At 37.9% G+C, this 18,726-nt stretch overlaps 3 protein-coding genes across 4 annotated transcripts; 1 reads left to right on the top strand and 2 right to left on the bottom strand.

Annotated features, from left to right (window-relative positions):
• Positions 1–2,654, top strand: LOC128369566 (RING finger protein 212B-like). The gene is made up of 13 exons (XM_053330643.1): positions 1–17; positions 402–523; positions 653–705; positions 823–897; positions 1,177–1,283; positions 1,379–1,481; positions 1,589–1,617; positions 1,703–1,743; positions 1,866–1,890; positions 2,003–2,069; positions 2,269–2,326; positions 2,463–2,493; positions 2,648–2,654. The coding sequence occupies exons 1-13, from the start codon at positions 1–3 to the stop codon at positions 2,652–2,654; spliced, it is 735 nt and encodes a 244-aa protein (XP_053186618.1).
• A 473-nt stretch (positions 2,655–3,127) lies between these two features.
• homeza (homeobox and leucine zipper encoding a) lies at positions 3,128–8,322 on the bottom strand. Of its 2 annotated transcripts, XM_053330027.1 has the most exons (3): positions 7,879–8,322; positions 7,002–7,092; positions 3,128–6,574 (listed from the first exon to the last, which is right to left on the bottom strand). In XM_053330027.1, the coding sequence occupies exon 3, from the start codon at positions 6,554–6,556 to the stop codon at positions 4,550–4,552; it is 2,007 nt and encodes a 668-aa protein (XP_053186002.1). In that variant the 5' UTR covers positions 6,557–6,574; positions 7,002–7,092; positions 7,879–8,322; the 3' UTR covers positions 3,128–4,549. The 2 variants fall into 2 exon arrangements, with proteins under 2 accessions (XP_053186002.1, XP_053186003.1); XM_053330028.1 differs by lacking the exon at positions 7,879–8,322 and having other exon boundaries at positions 7,002–7,203.
• Positions 8,323–10,069: 1,747 nt separating this feature from the next.
• Positions 10,070–14,728, bottom strand: dhrs1 (dehydrogenase/reductase (SDR family) member 1). The gene is made up of 9 exons (XM_053330265.1): positions 14,598–14,728; positions 13,954–14,103; positions 13,550–13,693; positions 13,355–13,434; positions 12,927–13,059; positions 12,643–12,783; positions 12,477–12,546; positions 10,676–10,756; positions 10,070–10,571 (listed from the first exon to the last, which is right to left on the bottom strand). The coding sequence occupies exons 2-9, from the start codon at positions 14,095–14,097 to the stop codon at positions 10,435–10,437; spliced, it is 930 nt and encodes a 309-aa protein (XP_053186240.1). The 5' UTR covers positions 14,098–14,103; positions 14,598–14,728; the 3' UTR covers positions 10,070–10,434.
• Between the last annotated feature and the right edge of the window lie 3,998 nt (positions 14,729–18,726).

The following is an 18,726-nucleotide window of genomic DNA, read 5'->3' as shown; positions in this document are numbered from 1 at the left end:
ATGGCCTCAGACCAAAAGTAACACTGTACTTACTATACTAATATAGTAATAAACCCAGCAGCCACTTTATATACCTGTAAGAATTACATGATGAGGATGAGAAATTTTAATATATTACCACAGGAAATGCAAACAGGTTATTGTGACCTACTTCAGTAAAGTTGGTTTAATAACACAAAAAACAAATTTTCTGAAAAAGTTGAAGAGGTAAAGAAAATGAGGTTATTATTTAATTATTATTAGGGTTAGGAATTCCCAAAGTATGCTGAAACTTTTTTGTCACAAAATATTAAAAAAAAATAGAATAGCCCTACTCATTTTTGATCTAGCTCTCTATAGAATTAGTGTGGTTGTTGTAAGATAATCACATGTGTTTACTGTGATCTTGTGTTCATTTGCAGATTTTGGAAACCAGGACTAAAAATGGACTGGTTCCATTGTAACAAGTGCTTAACGACGAGAGGATCGAAGTTTGCTGTGTCCAGCTGTGGCCACATCTTCTGTGAAGCATGCATTAAATCGAGTAAAACTTTGCGTACTAAGTTTATTTACTTCGGCTTTTAACTTTACTTCTTCAGCACAACCCTTTATAATTTAAACCATTGAAACAGAAAGCTACTTATGCCTCTTGTGATTTTGCCTTCTCCCTCAGAGCAGTGCAGTGTATGTGGAGCCAGCTGCAGTTATTTGCCCATCACAGATGAGGTAGGTCAGTTTGACATATTCACTGCAAGTTACTGTCTGCCACTTTACACCAACAGAGAATAGCCTTCTTATTTTATACAGCCAACATATCACATCTGCACAAATGTCTTTCTTTAGATGAAGCCGCAAGAAAAAGTGTTTTTCCAAGAGCCTGTGAAGCTCATCCAATCACGACTAGAGCACATATCACAGGTTTGTCTCCTCTGTGCAGAATTCACCCCAAGCTCCCACGCTGCTGTCCTTTTTAACTGTTACACCACTATGTTAAATGTGAGAGAAGTCAGTCAACTAATATCCAGTCAGTGAGTAATTCAGCAAGAGATTGGGTCAGCTAGTGTGATATTTGAAAAGATTAAAAGCATAAAATCATTTGGGAATTTCTGAACTATTATCTAAAAGCCAAAGTTGATTTACAGATTAATTTATTTTCACTGAAAGAATATTTCATAGTGAGGTCTTTATACTCCCCAGATTGCACTTTTCCAGCGAACACAGATGGAGCTAGTCACAGCACACTTCAAGCGTAAGTCTGTTGAACTCGAAAGGCATCTAAAGGAAGTCACAGAGCAGAGTTACAGGTGATTTCAGTAGTTTCATTCTTTCAATCCTCTGAGACTGTATAAATATTACTTCCTGACTGCAACGCTATTCCTCTAATGTCTATTATCGAAAGGCAACACTCAGAGCTGAAAAGAGAGAATGCTCACTTAAAAAAGAAACTTGCAGAGCTGCAAAGAGAGACCACGGAATTAAAAAAGCCTCTTTCACAGAGGAGGGTAAGTGTTCCAAGAGTCCGATGAGACGCTAATGTTAACAAAAATGGCAGTGTTGAGGTAATGTGTTAGATGACTGATTTTGACTGCATGCTTTCTGCCTGCCACAGGTTTCACCAGCACAATTTCAAAACGATGGGTAAAATCCAGTTTAAACTTCAATACTATCATGCTTGATAACAAACTTTCTAGTATTCATTCTTAAATTCTATTTTTTTACACAGTAATCAAAGGATTTCACTACCTATCGCTGTCACTTCCCCAGGTAAGCCAAGATGTTTAAGATGAATTGTTACAGTATTGTTTTAAGCATTAGTAGTGAATTAAAAATGTTTGGATTCAGGTTGATGAGGAGTGTGTGCATGTGTGCCTATTTTCTTTTACCAGTTACCCCTCGTTCAAGACCTATGAGGCATGTATTACATTGTCATGTTCTTTTGAATTTATTCTTTATTTGCTACATCATCACATGTAATAAATAGCTTGCAAAACATCCTGTACACAATTGTGTTGTCTGGTCTCAGTCACATAGGCTCAGCAGAGTCCCAGGGATGGACCAGAGACAGAGGTCCCAGTCTCTCCTCACTCACAGTAAGCCTTGCAGTTAACTGGCTGCATGTAATTACACTTGAATTAATATTATGGCTTGATAACCCAATGTATTTCCATAGTATTCATTTAACATTTAATTCTAAACTTGAAGGCATAAAAGGTTAACAAGAAACTTGTTTGGTTGCATGAACTATTTTTGTTGTATAAAACCAAAACAAACACTTATTTTTTTGATCAGACTCCTGGATCAGCAACCTCTCTCTCCAGCCATAGTTCTCTTCATGAACATGGACACAGTAAGTGTGGTTGCAAACACACTTTCATAGATCTAGTGTTGGTCCTGTGATTGAAGTGGATACACTATGCTTAATCAACTCAACATTAAATGCACTCCATCTTTTATCACAATCCTTTTTCTTCCGCTTTAAAAAGGAACACCTTCTTCCTTCAGCACTCCTACAAGGTAAGAAATTATTATTTCCCATTAATTTGTGCTATAAAACATTTGATTACATAATTCTTTTGATGGGAGGATGATTCTCATGCACTTGCTGAGTCAGTCCATTTCTGTCATCCTCAGAACTCAACGCCAGACTCCTAACACTTTCCCATTCCAGTTTATGAGTGGATTATCAATACTGTCACCAAGGCGTTAATGAAATGGGCGATAACAATTCTGGGGATGTTTTTGTCAGCTTAGCTGTTATTAGTTATAGATCTATTCATCAGGACTGTCATATTTTGTAGGAGATACAGATTTGTTTTTACCCAGAAACAGATAGCACAAATGATTGAATATGGTTGATTATGGGTGTTGTATAGTTGTTGAGACTATATGTTGGTTGGATGTATGGATGTTACTGTACTGACCTCACCAGTGTTCTCTTGTTGAGTTATTAAACTGCAAAATGATCTTATTTGGTCATTAACATATTATCAGCAAATTATCTCTGAGCCATTTCTGCAGAAACATTTCACACCTACCTGCTTTTTGCTCACAACAGAGAATTGACTTTAACAAAAAGAAAAAGTTTAAGTTAATTTGACCAATCAGAATCAGCTGAACACACAAAAAAGCTCTTTCACACATGATTATAAAAGGCAAATCTTTTACTTGTTTCCAGTGACACAATTGTGCAAATAAGAATTTTTTTTAACAGGAAAAACTACATTGAAAACATCTGCAAAGGAAGACAAAGTGTTTTGGAGATTTCCCTTCAGCACAATACTTGCATGAATGTTTTTATGACTAACAGAATCACAAAACACAGTGCTATACACTGATATATCAAAATTCTGTTCATCTGTTCTAGACCCTATAAACTATACCCAAACTTAACTTTTACTCAATTTAGAGTCCACTTAACCCTCTGCATGTCAATTGAGTTGTACTTTAGAGTACTACACACAGCAAATGTATGAACTAACAATGCCTGTACTGATAACTTCAACATGAAATGTTTGTGATGTAATGAATAATCTAGGACAGAAATGAAATTCTAGTTTTTCTTTGGATTGTTAAATCAAACCCTTTGCCACTTAGTTATACAATGTATGGAACATCATCAGTTATCTAGTTTGTCTATACTATAAACCATCAAGTCACACCCTACTATCTATTAAGACAAAAGAGGATATAAAAATACTGACTGAATCAATGGGTGCAAATCAAAAATGTTGGCTATTCTGATATCTGTATAATTTCAATGTGATTGTTGCTTTTTGGTACCGGGACCCTTAACTGAAAAATGCAAATTAGGTGCAAAGTAAATCAAGTATTTCAGAATGCCAAAAAGCAGATCGGGGAATGTATTTCAGGAATATGCTGAAGAAATTAACTGGATTAGAGGCAACAGTCTATTCCATACCGATTATGTTTTTGAAAAGGCATGATACAGGGTTTTGATGTTAAGGGGTCAAAAAGGACACTGTTTAGTGAGGAATTCGTATTTTGTGAAATAATTGGATTTAATAGGCATAATGGCAGCAGGCTCTAAAACCAAAGTGCAAGATGTCAATTTAAAGTATACATGTCCAGTGTGCTTTTCATGATAAGGAATTATTGGGTGTAAAGGAATGAGAACACACAGTGATCAGTCAACAAAATTATCAACATAGAAATGTTTCCAGAGCATTTACTCATGTGCTATACTTAGGTACCAAAAATACAACCAGTTTAAATTACTGCTACAATAGCATACTAAAAAATCTGTAGTATTGATATCTAAACAAAAATAGTAAGCTCAAAAATATAGCAAACCAGTGTACAAGTTACTGTCCTATTTACAGCAACACAGGCAGCACAATTATATTCAAGTCCAAATATATTAAGATGAACAGAAAACGCAACAAATATAAAAAACACAAACCTCACTTTGGGCTTGTACTGGGAAGACTAAATATTACAAACCTGCTTCAATTAAAGCAAATATAAACCCAAGTCATAACTATGCCTGTTGGTGCGAAGGATGTGAGGAGCACTCAACCAACTTTCATATAGTCTTTAGTGTCTATGTCTCTTAATCAGTAACAAGAGGTTCTTGGTCAGTCTCCCCAACATCCTGAGCTGCAAACCAATCTCGAACTTGCTGGTAGCTCATTTTTGATTTCTTGCATAGAGTGTCAAGGTCTTTTTCATGTAGTGAGCCTGTTGAAAGGTAATACGATACCAATGGTTGGATGTTTGGGGTATCTGTACTTGTTCCATTTGTTTGAGATTTTCGCTTGCGACCCCCGACCCGAGTAGATGTGCCAGAGCCACTTCCATTACTTAAGCCACTGCTACTTTGCTGGGCAGCAAGTTCTGCCAAGAACTGGTCGCGGACACCCTTAACCCAGCGTAGTTGACCATTTTTAACAGCATACCGCGTGTCCCCAAACCACTGAATAACATCGGCACGTGGTAAACCTGTAAGCTTAACAAGTTCTGTGTAGTCTTCACTCTTGGGCCACTGGCAGCGTAAGAAGTGCTGCTTTAACACATCCAACTGCTCCTTGGTCTTTCTTGGTCGCCCAGCAGGAGTGAGGGCAGGGGATGTAGATGAGGAGGCCCTTGAGACATGCAAGGGTGGTTGTGAGGGACTGGCTTTGGCTGAATGGGCTGACCTCTTTGATGTGCTGATACTGTTTGAAAGTTGTTTATTAGGTGAGGCTGTGAGTGGTGGGCTGCCAGAGGGGGAAGAGTAGGGAGAGGATTTTGATATATCTGATGATTCCTGTGGAACATCTGGCTCAGTCTTGCAGCTCTTGGTCAATTGTAAAGGTTTTTCTTCGCTCTGTTCCTCATCTTTAAGACTGTCCCCATCACCAGAAAGCTCCTCTGTCACTTCATACCCATCTGCCTCAATGATCTTTTCCCCAAATGCCTCCAGGCTGTTTGACAAGAAGGTCTGAAAGAAATGTGAATTTCTAATCCCATTACTACGACCTACCTCCTGGCCCTTCACACCATTTAGTTGACGAGGATTCTGAGTAACAAGGGGAAGAGGTTGGATTTGTTGATCTTGTTTACCCCCAACAGCAGTAAGGTGAGAATAGTTCTGGGCTGCTGCCAGGCTTCCTCGACCAACCCTAAGCTGGTAACGGCTGTCGCTGAACCATTTACGGATGTCATTGCGGCTCAACCCAGTTTCTTCCTGCAAACGTCTAAGCTCTACCTCTGCAGGCCAGTTCTCTCTCAGAAAGCTCTTGCGAAGGGCAGCAAGCTGAGCTTTAGACTTTTTGTAACGTCCATGACGGTGTTGTCGTGAAGATGATTCGGAAAGGTCAAGGGAGACATCAGCTGCAGTACTTGCTGGTGTGTCCACTGGTGGGCGGTAGAAGTATGAATCCTGAGGAGGTGGGAGGGTGGAACTGAAACACTTGGAAGTGGGTTTGGCTGGTTTATAGGAATCTGGTGATTCACACTTTGGTTTCTTTTTCTGGGGGCTGAGGCTGGAAAGAGCACCCTCTATGTCATTATCCTTATCTTCACTTATCATTTCATCACAGCTGCTGCTCTTGCTATCAATTTTGGCTTCTTCATTTGTTTCAGTAGAGTCATCATAAAGCTCAGGCACAGACAGTTTCCGCCGTGTCTCCTCTATCTCTTCTGAGGACCAGCTGATGCCATATTTAATTCTCTGAACCATAAACCACACCTTAACTTTGTCCAGTGGCAGGGCACATACCCGGGCTAGGGCGTTAACTTCACGAGACGATGGGTATGGAAATAAATTAAAAGCTTGGACCAGCTCTGGGATGGCGTCAAGTTCTCGGGTCTGATCAGACTGTGTCCATACCAATTTCAGTCCCTCTGACACTAGGGGCAGGCACACGACAGAGTTGTGGTTAGTTGTGAAACTAGCCACACCACTTGGGTTGCTTTCGGCTGGGCTGGCAGAGTGGCGCAAATCCTTGACAGAGCGTTTAGCTTCTTGCTTTCCTTCACTTTCCATCTTTGTTATTTTGCCTTTGTAAGCCTCCTTCATGCTCAGAAGTAGTCCAGTTCTTCCATTAGGTTCACTGTAGGTTGCCATCTGGGACATGAAAGTAGGGTCTCTCACCTAGAAAGAAACAAAAACATTAATTTTGTCCTTTAGCTTTGTGTGTGTGTGTGTGTGTGTGTGTGTGTTTTGCTCATCTCAACTGCCAAATTGTTTTCACTTCATAGATAAGAACACTGTAGGGAGTAGGAAAATGTCTTCTTTGAGTACAGCCAAAAGTACAGACTATGATGTTTTAAGAACTTTCTGTTCTCTTTCATTCTCAAAGTCAATTATCTAACAGCTGTTTCCCCTTCCCCCCTACTTTACACTCCTTATTCTGAACTCCCAATGAAACTAGTCGTATACTCTCTGTCCAGACTGGGTTCCCCTCCCCCAAAGTGTGGTGACTGACTTTTGTTTTGTGTGAGTGGGGGGATTGGTAGCAAAGGGTGGGAGTGGGGGGAATGGGGATCCATGAGAAATTCATCACAATCTACTTTCTCACCCCTTCCCAGTCAGGCTTTGTTCCACTTCCAAGTTCTCAGTCCAAAAGATAAGTGTAGCCTCTTCACAAAGGCAGACAGTTCAACAGAAACCTGTTGAAGGACAAAATGCGTTAGTTGCATTAGTCATACTCAAGTCCTGGCTCACTATACTTTCCAGTACTAAACATACCTTATTTCTAATGAAAAATGATTTGGGAGGCTAAGGGAATGAAACGTATTTCATTTGATAAGCCAGATGTTTCCATCACTTGAAAACATCACTACTGAAATGTCAGTTTGTCTGTAAGAAGACTAAGAATAAGAAATATTAGTGTTTAAAAACTGCATCTATAAAAAGGTGTTGAATGTATTTTTTGTTCTATTGTACTCACTGACTGAATATATGAGTCAAGTGTCTGTAACAATTACTGATGGGACCGAATCTTTATAAATACATTAACTTCTCATTTCAGAGGAGCTGGTTTCTATTTGGGACACCAGAGGAAATGTTGCGCATTTTGTTTGGAGATTGCGCCATGGCCGACGATTTAGGTCGCTTGAGGCACGCAAGAAAATTTTCAAGTGTACCAAAAACATTACCGAGCAATTATGAAATCAACTGTATTAGTCATTGGTGACATGCTCAGACGAGCTACGATGAGATCATGTGTTAGCCTTCCCAGTTTGTTTGATGTTTCACTGAAATACATTATAACAGTTTATACATCGGGGTTTTTTTTTATTTAGTGTAACCAAAGCTAAAAAGTTGCTCCCTGTGCCAGTGACAATAGTAGTCCCGTCTCCCCCTCTTTATGGCGTACTAACTAAAACGCTTCACACTGCACAGGCGCACTTCGCCATCAGACACGCTTCAGTGAAACATAAAAATAAACTTACCGAAAATGCCAAAATAACCCTTTACTCCAGAGGTCCGTGCCAGCGAAAAGGAAACAAAAGAAATCCTCAGTTTGCCTTCTGCTACTCCGCTTTTAATGGCCGAAGTTTGGAAGAAGACCAGGGGAAACAATACCGTCTGTCTGTCTGCTTGACCCTTGTCTTATTTATCACACAACTCGACGGATTACGGTCGGGATACAAAGATGCGACGCGACCAAGTTTGTCGCCTTTCGTGGGAGTTTCAGTCGTCGGCTGATTCCTGCTGTGGAGGGCTCAAATCTCCAAATCCGAGAGGTTCGGCTCCGAATTTGAGTGGCCGTCACTTCGTCCTCCTCCGTCTGTCCGTTGTTGCTTTTGTTCTTTAACTGAGAAGTGTTTCCCCTGTCCGGCCAGATCGAGGCGAGGCGGAGCTGAGGACCAGGAAGCCCAGAAGGCCCGACTGACTCTCCCACCGTGACGGCGGGGGACGGTGGGTGTGCCCGTCCGGGATAGCAGGCTATGGATTGGAGGGAGGAGGCGCCTGTATAATAAATCCGAGGCAGTAGGCTAAACATTTTCACGTCAACCACCCACCTCACCAACCCCACCTCCAAATCAAACAATCCAATTTCAGGATAAATGCATTTTTTATGTTTTATGTCCGTTGTACGGATAATTTTATTGTGGGGAAAATTTCTCAGCCACAAACATGTCCAAATCAAATTTTTGGCTTAAAATTAAAAAAATCAAGAACTGCATCATAAGGCACTATGATACTAGGCCTTAAGAAAAAGAAGGCATTCAAACTAATTGTGTTTTTAATACATTTCTTATGGACCGGTTATAGGCTACATTATACTCATAACTTTGTGTGTGTGTGTGTGTGTGTGTATATATATGTATATATATACACACAGGGTGTCCATAAAGTCTCTTTACAATTTAACACATTTATTACAAAAGCAAATGAATAGACAAATCTGTGGAAATAATCCACAGTAATCATTTAATACACCTCTATATGGGCACCATTAGTTGCATGAAGCACATCAAGACGGTACTCGATTTTTTGCCATGTTCGCTGTAGCATAGCCTCATCAATGGTGGCAATGGCATCAGTGATCTTTTGCTTCAGATCGTTGATGTCCCATATCTTCGTTCCATACATGACACACAAATGCAATGTGATTAAAAACTTTGATAACCACTGAGTACATAGAACAAATCTGATTAACATATCTCATCAATTGTTTTTGTAATGCATTTTTTAAATTGTAAAGAGACTATGTGGACACCCTGTATACATATATATACACACATATACATACACATATGTGTGTGTTTATGTGTTCCAAAGGATAAAATCAAGAAGAAAAAAAAACTCAGCTTCAACAGTACACTCAACACCTACTTCCCTAACTCATACAAAATAAACCAAAGTTAAATTACTAATTATCATTTAGGGCCTTCCCACATTAACTTAATGGACCAAACTTTTCAGTCAAGAGCTAATTATTATACATAACTACCACTGAAGGCATTGAAATATTTCTCCTGGGGTTTTTGGCATTACACTTGGTGTTATATTCTTGACAGATTTTTAGACTAAGTATACTTAACTTTTTAGCCAATAATTATGCAATTTAAATTGTGCTGGGGTCAATACCCAACATATTGCCAAAAATTCAGACCCAGGTAGGTGTAGATGTACTGTATTGTGTACAGTTTAGCCTACATGTTTAATATGTAGATTGTCAACTTGAGGTTTTTCTTGGTATTGTAAACAAAATAGAAGTATAGTATCACTTAAGTGCTTCAGTGGTACTGTGTGTCTTGCGCAATATGCTGGCGTCAGTGTCAGACATGCTCCTCTGTCACTGAAAATATACACGGGTCAAAGGCAGCAATGACTGTCTTTCATTTTAATGCCAAATAATATAACAACATTGACAAGTTGTAGATGTCAACTAATCTTCACTGAATTCCACCCGCTGTTTAAAATACATGTTTTATTTATATATACGTTTTTGATATGCGATCATTTTGTTAATTAGCAAAAAAGAAATCAGAAGTATTCACAGCAGTGAGAGTCTATTTATCAAGATGTTACTGGATGGCTCAAACACACTACAGGTTTTAGTGGTGTGTATATACATTTAATAGAAATATTACAAATAAATGCAAAAATAACTGAAAATATAACATTCATGTGTTGCAATAATGTCTCATAGTTTGCTGTTTAAAATTGTGATTGATCTTCTGCTTGAAAACAAACATGTAGTGATATTAATCATTCCCATCACTGTGTGACTTCATCCACAAGTGATGGTAAATTAAATGTTAAAATACACAAAATAGTCTCTAGTATTATCTGAAACTTCATTGAATCACGTTCATTAATAACTCACGTAGGAGTCGATATGTAGAGTTGGTTAAACAACCTTCCTTCATTAAAAAAAACAACAACATATATATTTGTGTATGCTTACATGATGTAGGATTTTAAGTTTGGACCGCATGCATGAGCTGAAACAAAGTATGATACCGTCATGTCAGTACTGATACAAGAAAGCATGTTTAGAAGCGGTTATTTGCCAAGGTGAGCACAAAGCGTGGCAGTCGCAGAAATGAAGGGACAATAACTGAGAGCCAGGAGAGATATGGGACCTGGGTCAACAGGAATTTTAGAGAGGTGTAGTCAACTACACTTCGCCCTGGAAATAAACAAATGGACATAATATTAGAATGAGGTGATAGCACAAAATAGTCAGACCAAATCTGTAATCTTAAAATGTAAAAAGGGCAAACAAAAATTTACCATCAACATCTTGAATCCCATAGCGCCTTGACAGGTCACAAGTCAGTATAGTTTTCCCGGTCAGCGACATCAGACTTTTATCTTTCAGACAGAGAGAGAAACCACACCAAAATATGCTTACTTGGCAAACAAACAAAGTCTCTAGAATAATCAGAAATAAAAAACTGTTTCTGAAAATATTTTACAGCAAATAGTATACACAGATCAAATATGTGCATACAGTTACTCTCTGTATAAAGCCTTTCTGGCTGAAATTCAGTGTCGCATCCAGGGGGCCCACTTTCATGCCAGTTTAGCAACATTTATTTTCCTGCACCACCCACCTGCTCAGAGCAGGGTTAGGGTTAGAGCTCCACACACTTAAGTTCCATAATTATTTTTTTTTAAGGAAGGCACACCCATATAAACCTCTCTGAAATCACATAAACCACTTTTAGGTGTTTTGCTCATCGCTAGACTTTTATCTCTGGTTATGGCAATAATGCATGACAGACTGAATAAAGATTGATGGGTTATTATTACCAGCTAGCATAATATACTCACAACCTTCCCTTTAATCTGGTAAATCTCTAGCCATCTGAATTCAGTACGTAACATAGTTTCTTTTTTCATCTGCAGTCTCTAATTGGAATGATGGTGTTGACGAGACTGTTGCAATATACACAGATACCTCAGGGCTTATGTACACATCAACATTACCAGAGTCACATGTATTTGTCACAATATGGAGATTAAACCAACCTCCCAAAATGTCAGCAGGTATTTTTGCATTTAAAACATTCAAGAGGACCTATAATGCTAATTTCCAGCTGTAATTTTTTTGGACTCCACTGGAGTAGTGTTTTATTGATTGTTACTGATTTATCTGATAATGGCCCCTCAGTACTCACTGTGTCTCTTTACAGTCAATGTGCGCTCTTGTCTCGCATCATAGTTGTGAAAAGTTACTGCAGACGCAAACCCAACATTTCCTGTTTTATTATTTTAAATTGTAAAATAAGAGAAGGCTTTTATTGTGAGGAATTTAAAGGAAGTGAAACTTGTTCCTCACTAAATTAGCAGAGCTTTGTTAGCAGCACTTAAAACCGGGTGAAAAAACATCTTGGAGCTATTTGTTCAGCGGATTAGTTAGAAATAATACAGGAAGGAATAGTAAAAAAACAAAACGGGATGCAAAGTACATATACTAGACTAGACTGTCCAGAGAATTTTGTTCCTGTGCAGGTTGTTAACAAAATTATTCTATTTTTTGTGCTGAGAACTTTATTAGTTTTGCTGAGTTATCAAAAGCAGTATTGTGTATCATTCACAGTAAAAATTCAGTTTTACTTTTTACTTTTGTACTTAAGCACATTTCAGAGCCTATACTTTCTTACTTTTACTTGAGTAAAGGAGTCAAATCAGTATAGAATGTGGCCACCTCTGACCACAGGTAATGGATTGTAGGACACAGCGGGGAGGAAACCATAGACCAACAGAGGGGGGAGGGGTGGGCTGTGTGTCTTTCTCCCTGGACTGAGCATTTGCTCTTTAAAGTATATTTGATCTGCTGTATTCATATTTGAAATCCTACACATCCCAGACAACAATACATTTCTTCAGAGGAAGTGATTGGCCACATTTGTCACAACCTCCTCCCTATAATATATGATCATTATTTTTTTCTGGTCCCACCCCATATACAAGTGCACCTAGTGAGCCTGGCCAAGAAAATATCAGATGCACTGCGAAGTACCACTAGTGTGTTCAACGAGAATAAGTATGGCCCCAGGAGTCAACTGTGAGGTGAATGCCATCCTACCTTTTGCAAGGTTGACGATGCACTTCCCGCTCAGTTCTGTGGTTTCTCCATTGGCAAATACATCTCTAAACTGAGGAAAAGATCATTTCAATTTCAAACCAGCTGAAGTAGTTTCCATGGATATATATTTGACAGAGCAGTTGTCATTTGTCAGAGAAAAATCTACCTTAGAATTTACACTCTGTGGTGTATCCTCCAGTACAAACTGAGATACCAACTCTGTCTGCACTGCTCCTGGCCACAGGCTGACAGAAGCCACTCCCCTACTTTTCAGTTCCACAGCCATGTCTGCTGCCAGCCTGTCACACTGGAAACAAACCACAATACAAAAAACACAGATTGTTATTGCACAAACAAGGTGTGCCTGTAGAGTTTCGACCTAATTATATGGTTATATGTGTTTGTGTTAATTGGGACATAGGTCTATGACTTTATGAGAGGAGAACTTACTGCAGCTTTACCAACACCGTATGGCACATTGAAGAGATAGCGCAGCCCTCCCATTGATGAAATAGTGACTATCAAACCCCGGCCTTGAGCCACCATCATCCGGGATGCATAAACTGAGAAATAATAGTGGCCCCTGCCAGAAAAATAAAAATGGTAACAAGTCAAATAAATCGTATTGCTTAATTATGATGTATCTGAAGTACATACTTTTTATTTATTTATAGAGAAACGTAAGGTATACAAATTGGACCAATTTCATTCTGAAAGAGCTACACCTAGGAGTGAATTTCCACTGAACTCAAAACAAAAAGACAAACAAACAGACACAATCAGCTGGAAACATATAATTAGATATGAGACAATGACTAAGCAGTCTGTAAGCTATGACTAAGTCAACTCATCAGACATGACTGAGCAAAAAGGCATACCTGAGGCCTGTGTTGTTTATGGTATCCCACATAGATGGATCTGTTTCCCAGAACTTCTTGCCCATATTCTCAAAGATAGCCTGGGGTGACACATCATGTTTTTAGTTTAGGTAAATCACATAGTGGGCTGTGTATAGTTGGTCCTCTTTCATTCAAACAGCTTTTTTCTACTCTGAGTGTGGTAGTGGTACCAACCTGAACGCCAGCGTAGGCATTGTTAACCAGGATATCCAGCCTGCCATTCTGCTCACGTTTGATTTGTTCAAACAGTTCTTTAATGTCTTCATCTTTTGTAGAATCACAAATAATTGGCACACAGCTTCCACCCCTCTCCTTGACCTGTGTTGAGAATAAACACACTCGCTGTGAGCCACGTCAGAAGATCCTGACTTAAACAATACTAATCTACAAAGCAACCTTTTCTATCCACCAAACAAGGACCAAAGGGAACAATTCACAGTTCTGCAAGCTTAACTGAATGATAATCACAAATTGATAGCACTTTTAACAGCAAGAGATAAGTTTGAGAAAATAGTTTTCTTTCTACCTAATAGTTGTCAAATTTAGCAGCTATAGAAAACAAGCTCATATAATTTCACCTGTGCAGCAGTTTGTTTCAGAGTCTTCTCCTGGCGTCCAGTGATGTAGACGGTGGCTCCTGCCTCAGACAGCTGGAGGGCTATTCCCCTGCCAATACCTCTGGAGGCACCCGTTACCACACAAACCCAGCCAGACAGGGACATTTTCCTCTGGAGTTGGGGGACAACACAGCATTTATGAAAAAGTAAGCTAAGCCTGTGCAGAGGTCAAACTAGTTATAAGAGTATTGCAAAAAGGAAACGCCCCCCCCCCCCCTCCTTCCCAACTACTATTGCACAACTCCATTGCTTAGTAACTATTATTCAACATCATATCTATGCTGATATCAGTCATAAGCTTGATATCACTGATCAGTGATTCAACTGTGATTACTCATTCACGAATATAGGGTAAGGGTGAGTTCTTATATAAGTAAGTATTAGGAGACTTATAAAAACGTCCCAGCTACTATTTTTAAATACTGAAAGAGGCAAATACAACAACAACACATATTTGAGTTTTAACAATTAGGAAAAGTCAGTAAAAGCCTAAACTGGTGGCTCGTTTGAACTAAATTAACCCCAATGTTGTTTAACACAGTATGTTGTAGAAGTACATTGTAAAAAAAACATGTATTGAATTTGCTCAGCTGCATCGTAAATACCTTGTTTCACTGTAGGCGCTGGATCTGTTTCGTCAAGTGCCAATAATAATAGTCCCGATAAGGAAATATTGTGGTGTAAATCTCTCAACCGGTTTGCAGGGTTGCGGTGGTATCAATGTTGTAGTCGGTTGTAGTGCCCTCAAGCTATGAGCAATGTGACAATTACGATGCAATTACCGCGAGATACTGCGAGACGCCAGACGAAGCGGAGAGTATGAGAGTCACAGGATTCACTGCAGATTTTTCCTCCTTCGCTTGACTTAAGTGGCACACATTCGCTCCAGATATTCAATTTGTTAAATGATTAAACACCAAACGGTCATAACTTAATAACTTAATCAACTACCGATGACATTTTGAGTATCAAATCTGCCTTTTGTGGTTTAATCATGGGTTTGATCAGTTGTTTGGACAGTGAACTATCCTACAGTTTAGTCTTTGGTTTAACGTCAAAGCTTTTGAACTTAAATTCACACACGATGGCGCCATAGTTCTCAAAAAAATAAATCCATATAGTTTATGACGGTGGTGATGATAATAATAATGATGATTATGATCTAGGGAAAGCGTTACTGCGGTCTAGTAGTGACAAAAAAATCACCCTTTCTGTCTAACTTTGATTTGACTACTGCTCGACTCTACTTATCAGACTACTTGCTCAAATACTTTCAACTGTACTTGTGTCAAAGTCCATTCCAGACATCAGAAGGCCTTTTCATCTAACTTTGATGTAGGATTAAAAACATTTCTTCCATAAATCCTTTTTTGGAGTAGGCTACTGCTGGACCTATTGTGGAACTTTATGAATAACTAGGGTGATATCAGCAAAATTGGGCCATCAGGTAAAATGGGCCATTTAAGGTCTGAGCATCTTAGCTCTTTAAACATTGACAGCCAATGACTGCAAATGTTTTCAAATTCTTGCCACAACTGTACTTGATATGTAACAATTGATTTGACTGGTCTGTTGCTAAGGTGGGCAGGACAATGCCTCATGTCAAGACTGTTGAAGAAAACAGTGTGTTTAGGTGCCTGGCATACCAAATCTTACTTGTCAATGATAAGGTTGACAACTCAATAATAAAGAAACAAACATCTAGAAGTAGTGATTCATAATAAATATCTTGATGTCCTCTATCAGATAAAATGCTGATCTTTTGCAAAATATACTAATTTTTAATGAAAAGGCATTTTTAGTTACTGGCCCACTTTACCTTAACATGTTAGATAAAAAGGGCCATTCTTTTAACCCTTTAAAAGCCAGACCAAGACAAAAGCTATGGAAAAATTATTTTTTTTGCATTTTTTGGTTTATTGTGACACAAATAACAACAAACAATTTTTTTTTTGAACTGACCACACAGTTTTATTTTTATAAAGATCTGCCAAACGGTTGAGCCGGCCACTTATGGTAAAAGTGCATTTTCTATAAAAATCATAGATTTTGATGTTTTAAACTGAAATAAAACTGAATTTTGCTTATGCTTACATACTTAACACCTTTGTTGGAAAATGAACAATACACAAAAAAAAAAATCATAAATTATAATAGATAAATCTAGGAAAAACAAAAAAAATGTCAATGTCTTGTCCATTTCCTGTGTTGGCCTGTGTTAGCTCAAAGGGACATGCTTCTGCTAGCGTGGGCAGATAGTCTGGATCGAGTATTTCGTCGTCATCATCACTTAGATCCTCCGCGTCTGATTCTTGGGGATTTGCTGGTATCACAGCCAGACGATTGTGGGGCCTTGTTCCATAAAAAAGTTTAGCATCCATCTATCAATTATAAAATAGAAGGGAAATTGAAATGAAATACATGCTAGAATGTTAGAATTATGTAGTAGTAGTAATACTATGAATCTAGAGGAATATTCAGCATATTTTCTTTCAAAATGGCTCTGAAACTGTGAAAAAATCATAAAGCTAATCACATATCCATGAAATAAGAAGTACTACAAGTATTAGTCATAGTACCATTAATATACCAATTATTTACCATGTTTTCTTTGAAAATATCTCTGAAACTGTGAAACAATAATGTGGCTAACTTTTACTATACAAGGCCAATTCAACCATTTGGTTACACGTTTTTCAAAAAAAATATTTAGACCCTTTCTAAGATTTTTTTTGTGCAACAACTTTCATAATTCTGTTAAGCAAGTCTTCTGATACTATAGTATGTAAAAATAATATGCTTACCTCCGAAAAGTTGACCAAAATCACCAAAGATCTGAGGAGTGAATTTTCCAATTTTCACTTCCTGTTAGGAAGCCGATTGAAAAATCATGCTGAACAGCAACACAGTGGCATCTAGTGGTTGTTTTGTGCATAACATCTGCTAGCCAAATGTAGAGATGGTTCAATCAGGTGAAATTTTTTTTATTTTTCCCAACATAATATCAAGTCTCAAAATGTGCTCTACCAAACGGTTGAGGGGGGCATTAAAGGGGTAAAATGGGCCACCCTCTGAATTGAGTTTTAGCAGATATTTTAATGGTTCCTCTTATTAAAAAATATTTATATTGTTAATATATTATTATATTATGCATGTATGATATGCCTGTTTCCCATTTTACCCTCTAGGTGTGTGTTTGTGTGTACACAACTATGTTCGTCTGTGCATATGAGTGTGTGTGTGTGTGTGTGTGTGTGCATTCTTGACATGCATGCACACACACACACTCACTCACTGCGTGTGCCAGCATGATTTGTGCACATACACTACACAAACTTAAAAGGGAAAAAGTGAAAGAGCAGGGAGTAGAGAAGAGGTGAACAAAGAAACAGAATAGCACATTTCATACACAATGGTAACTCAATGTGCTCAATGTGTACAGAAAAACATGCAATTTGAGAAACATTAAAACATACAATTAACCCCCCACACTAATAATGAAAACAAAGTACAGAAAAATAGAAAGAGAGAAATAAAATGCTAGCATAGAGCATTAAATATAAGATTGCAGCATAAAATAATGACCCAGCAGAATTACATCTCATTGTGCCACTCTCATATACAATATATTCACCAATGACATAGAAAATAATACAGTTAGTGCGCTATTGATAAATGATATTAGTGATCACGTACCAGTTTTTACAGTATATGACAGAAACTATAGGATTAGTAAGTCAGATGAGAATAGAATAGAATAGATCTTTATTGTCATTGTCACCAGGTACAACGAAAAAAAGAATACAGGAGACTGAGAACAGAGGAAACAATAAATGCTTATTACTTACTTACTGGCGCAGAACTGGGATGATGTATATCAAAATAAAGATGTTGATAGTGCTTATGAGGAATTTTTATGAGAATATTTACCATACTATATAATAAAAACTGTCCCATAATGCAATATAGCAGGAAACTAAAATGCGGAATGTCCATGGATAATAAAGGGTTTGCAAAATGCCTGCAAAAAGAAAAATATGCTGTACAGAGACTTCTTACAACAGAAAACTAAAGAATCAGAGAATAAATATAAAAAATACAAAAATAAGCTAACTAATGTTATAAGAAATAGCAAGAAAGAATACTACAGGAAAATATTAGATAATAATAAAAACAATATTAAAGGAATGTGGAGCATACTGAACAATATTATAAAAAATGGATCTAAACAAATTGATTTCGTAGAGTATTTTATTGTGAAGGATCAAGAAGAATATAAATATGGATGTTGTGGCAAATAGCTTTAATAAATTCTTTGTAAATGTTGGACCTGATCTGATCCAAGCAGTAGATGAAAGGGAAATTACTAATACTGTCATAAACTGCAAGAACAGTGGATTGTCAGTGGATTGTAATGATATAGATATGAGGGGATTTCTAAACCATTAACATACAGCTGTAATTTATCATTCCAAACACGGCAAAAGTCATTCCACTATACAAAACTGGCAGCAGACACCACTTCACAAACTACAGAACTGTTTCTTTACATCCACAATTCTCTAAAATTCTTGAAAAACTTTTCAACAACCGACTGGACAAATGCATATTGACATTACATATACTATTAGTAAGAATTGTAGGATGTTATGAATTAATAATTAAATTAGGAGCTAGCAACCACTGATTTAAGAAGTGGGGTAGGATTCAATAAGTGTTGACTTCTTCCCACTC

The sequence above is a fragment of the Scomber japonicus genome, chromosome 12, assembly GCF_027409825.1.
Source record: "Scomber japonicus isolate fScoJap1 chromosome 12, fScoJap1.pri, whole genome shotgun sequence".
Classification (NCBI taxonomy): Eukaryota; Metazoa; Chordata; class Actinopteri; order Scombriformes; family Scombridae; genus Scomber; species Scomber japonicus.
The sequence above is the reverse complement of the archived record's forward strand: the minus strand, read 5'-3'. Positions and strand labels throughout refer to the sequence as shown.

Bases quoted from the DNA above. Each gene is read 5' to 3' on its own strand.
- LOC128369566 (XM_053330643.1), top strand. The intron at 1,482-1,588 runs GTAAGTGTTCCA...TGCCTGCCACAG, and splicing joins AGCCTCTTTCACAGAGGAGG to GTTTCACCAGCACAATTTCA. The intron at 2,327-2,462 runs GTAAGTGTGGTT...CGCTTTAAAAAG, and splicing joins TCTTCATGAACATGGACACA to GAACACCTTCTTCCTTCAGC.
- homeza (XM_053330027.1), bottom strand. From the start codon at position 6,556: ATGTCCCAGATGGCAACCTACAGTGAACCTAATGGAAGAACTGGACTA.
- dhrs1 (XM_053330265.1), bottom strand. From the start codon at position 14,097: ATGTCCCTGTCTGGCTGGGTTTGTGTGGTAACGGGTGCCTCCAGAGGT. The intron at 12,784-12,926 runs GTAAGTTCTCCT...GTTTGTTTCCAG, and splicing joins ACGGTGTTGGTAAAGCTGCA to TGTGACAGGCTGGCAGCAGA. The intron at 10,572-10,675 runs GTAAATTTTTGT...GTTTATTTCCAG, and splicing joins TGGGATTCAAGATGTTGATG to GGCGAAGTGTAGTTGACTAC.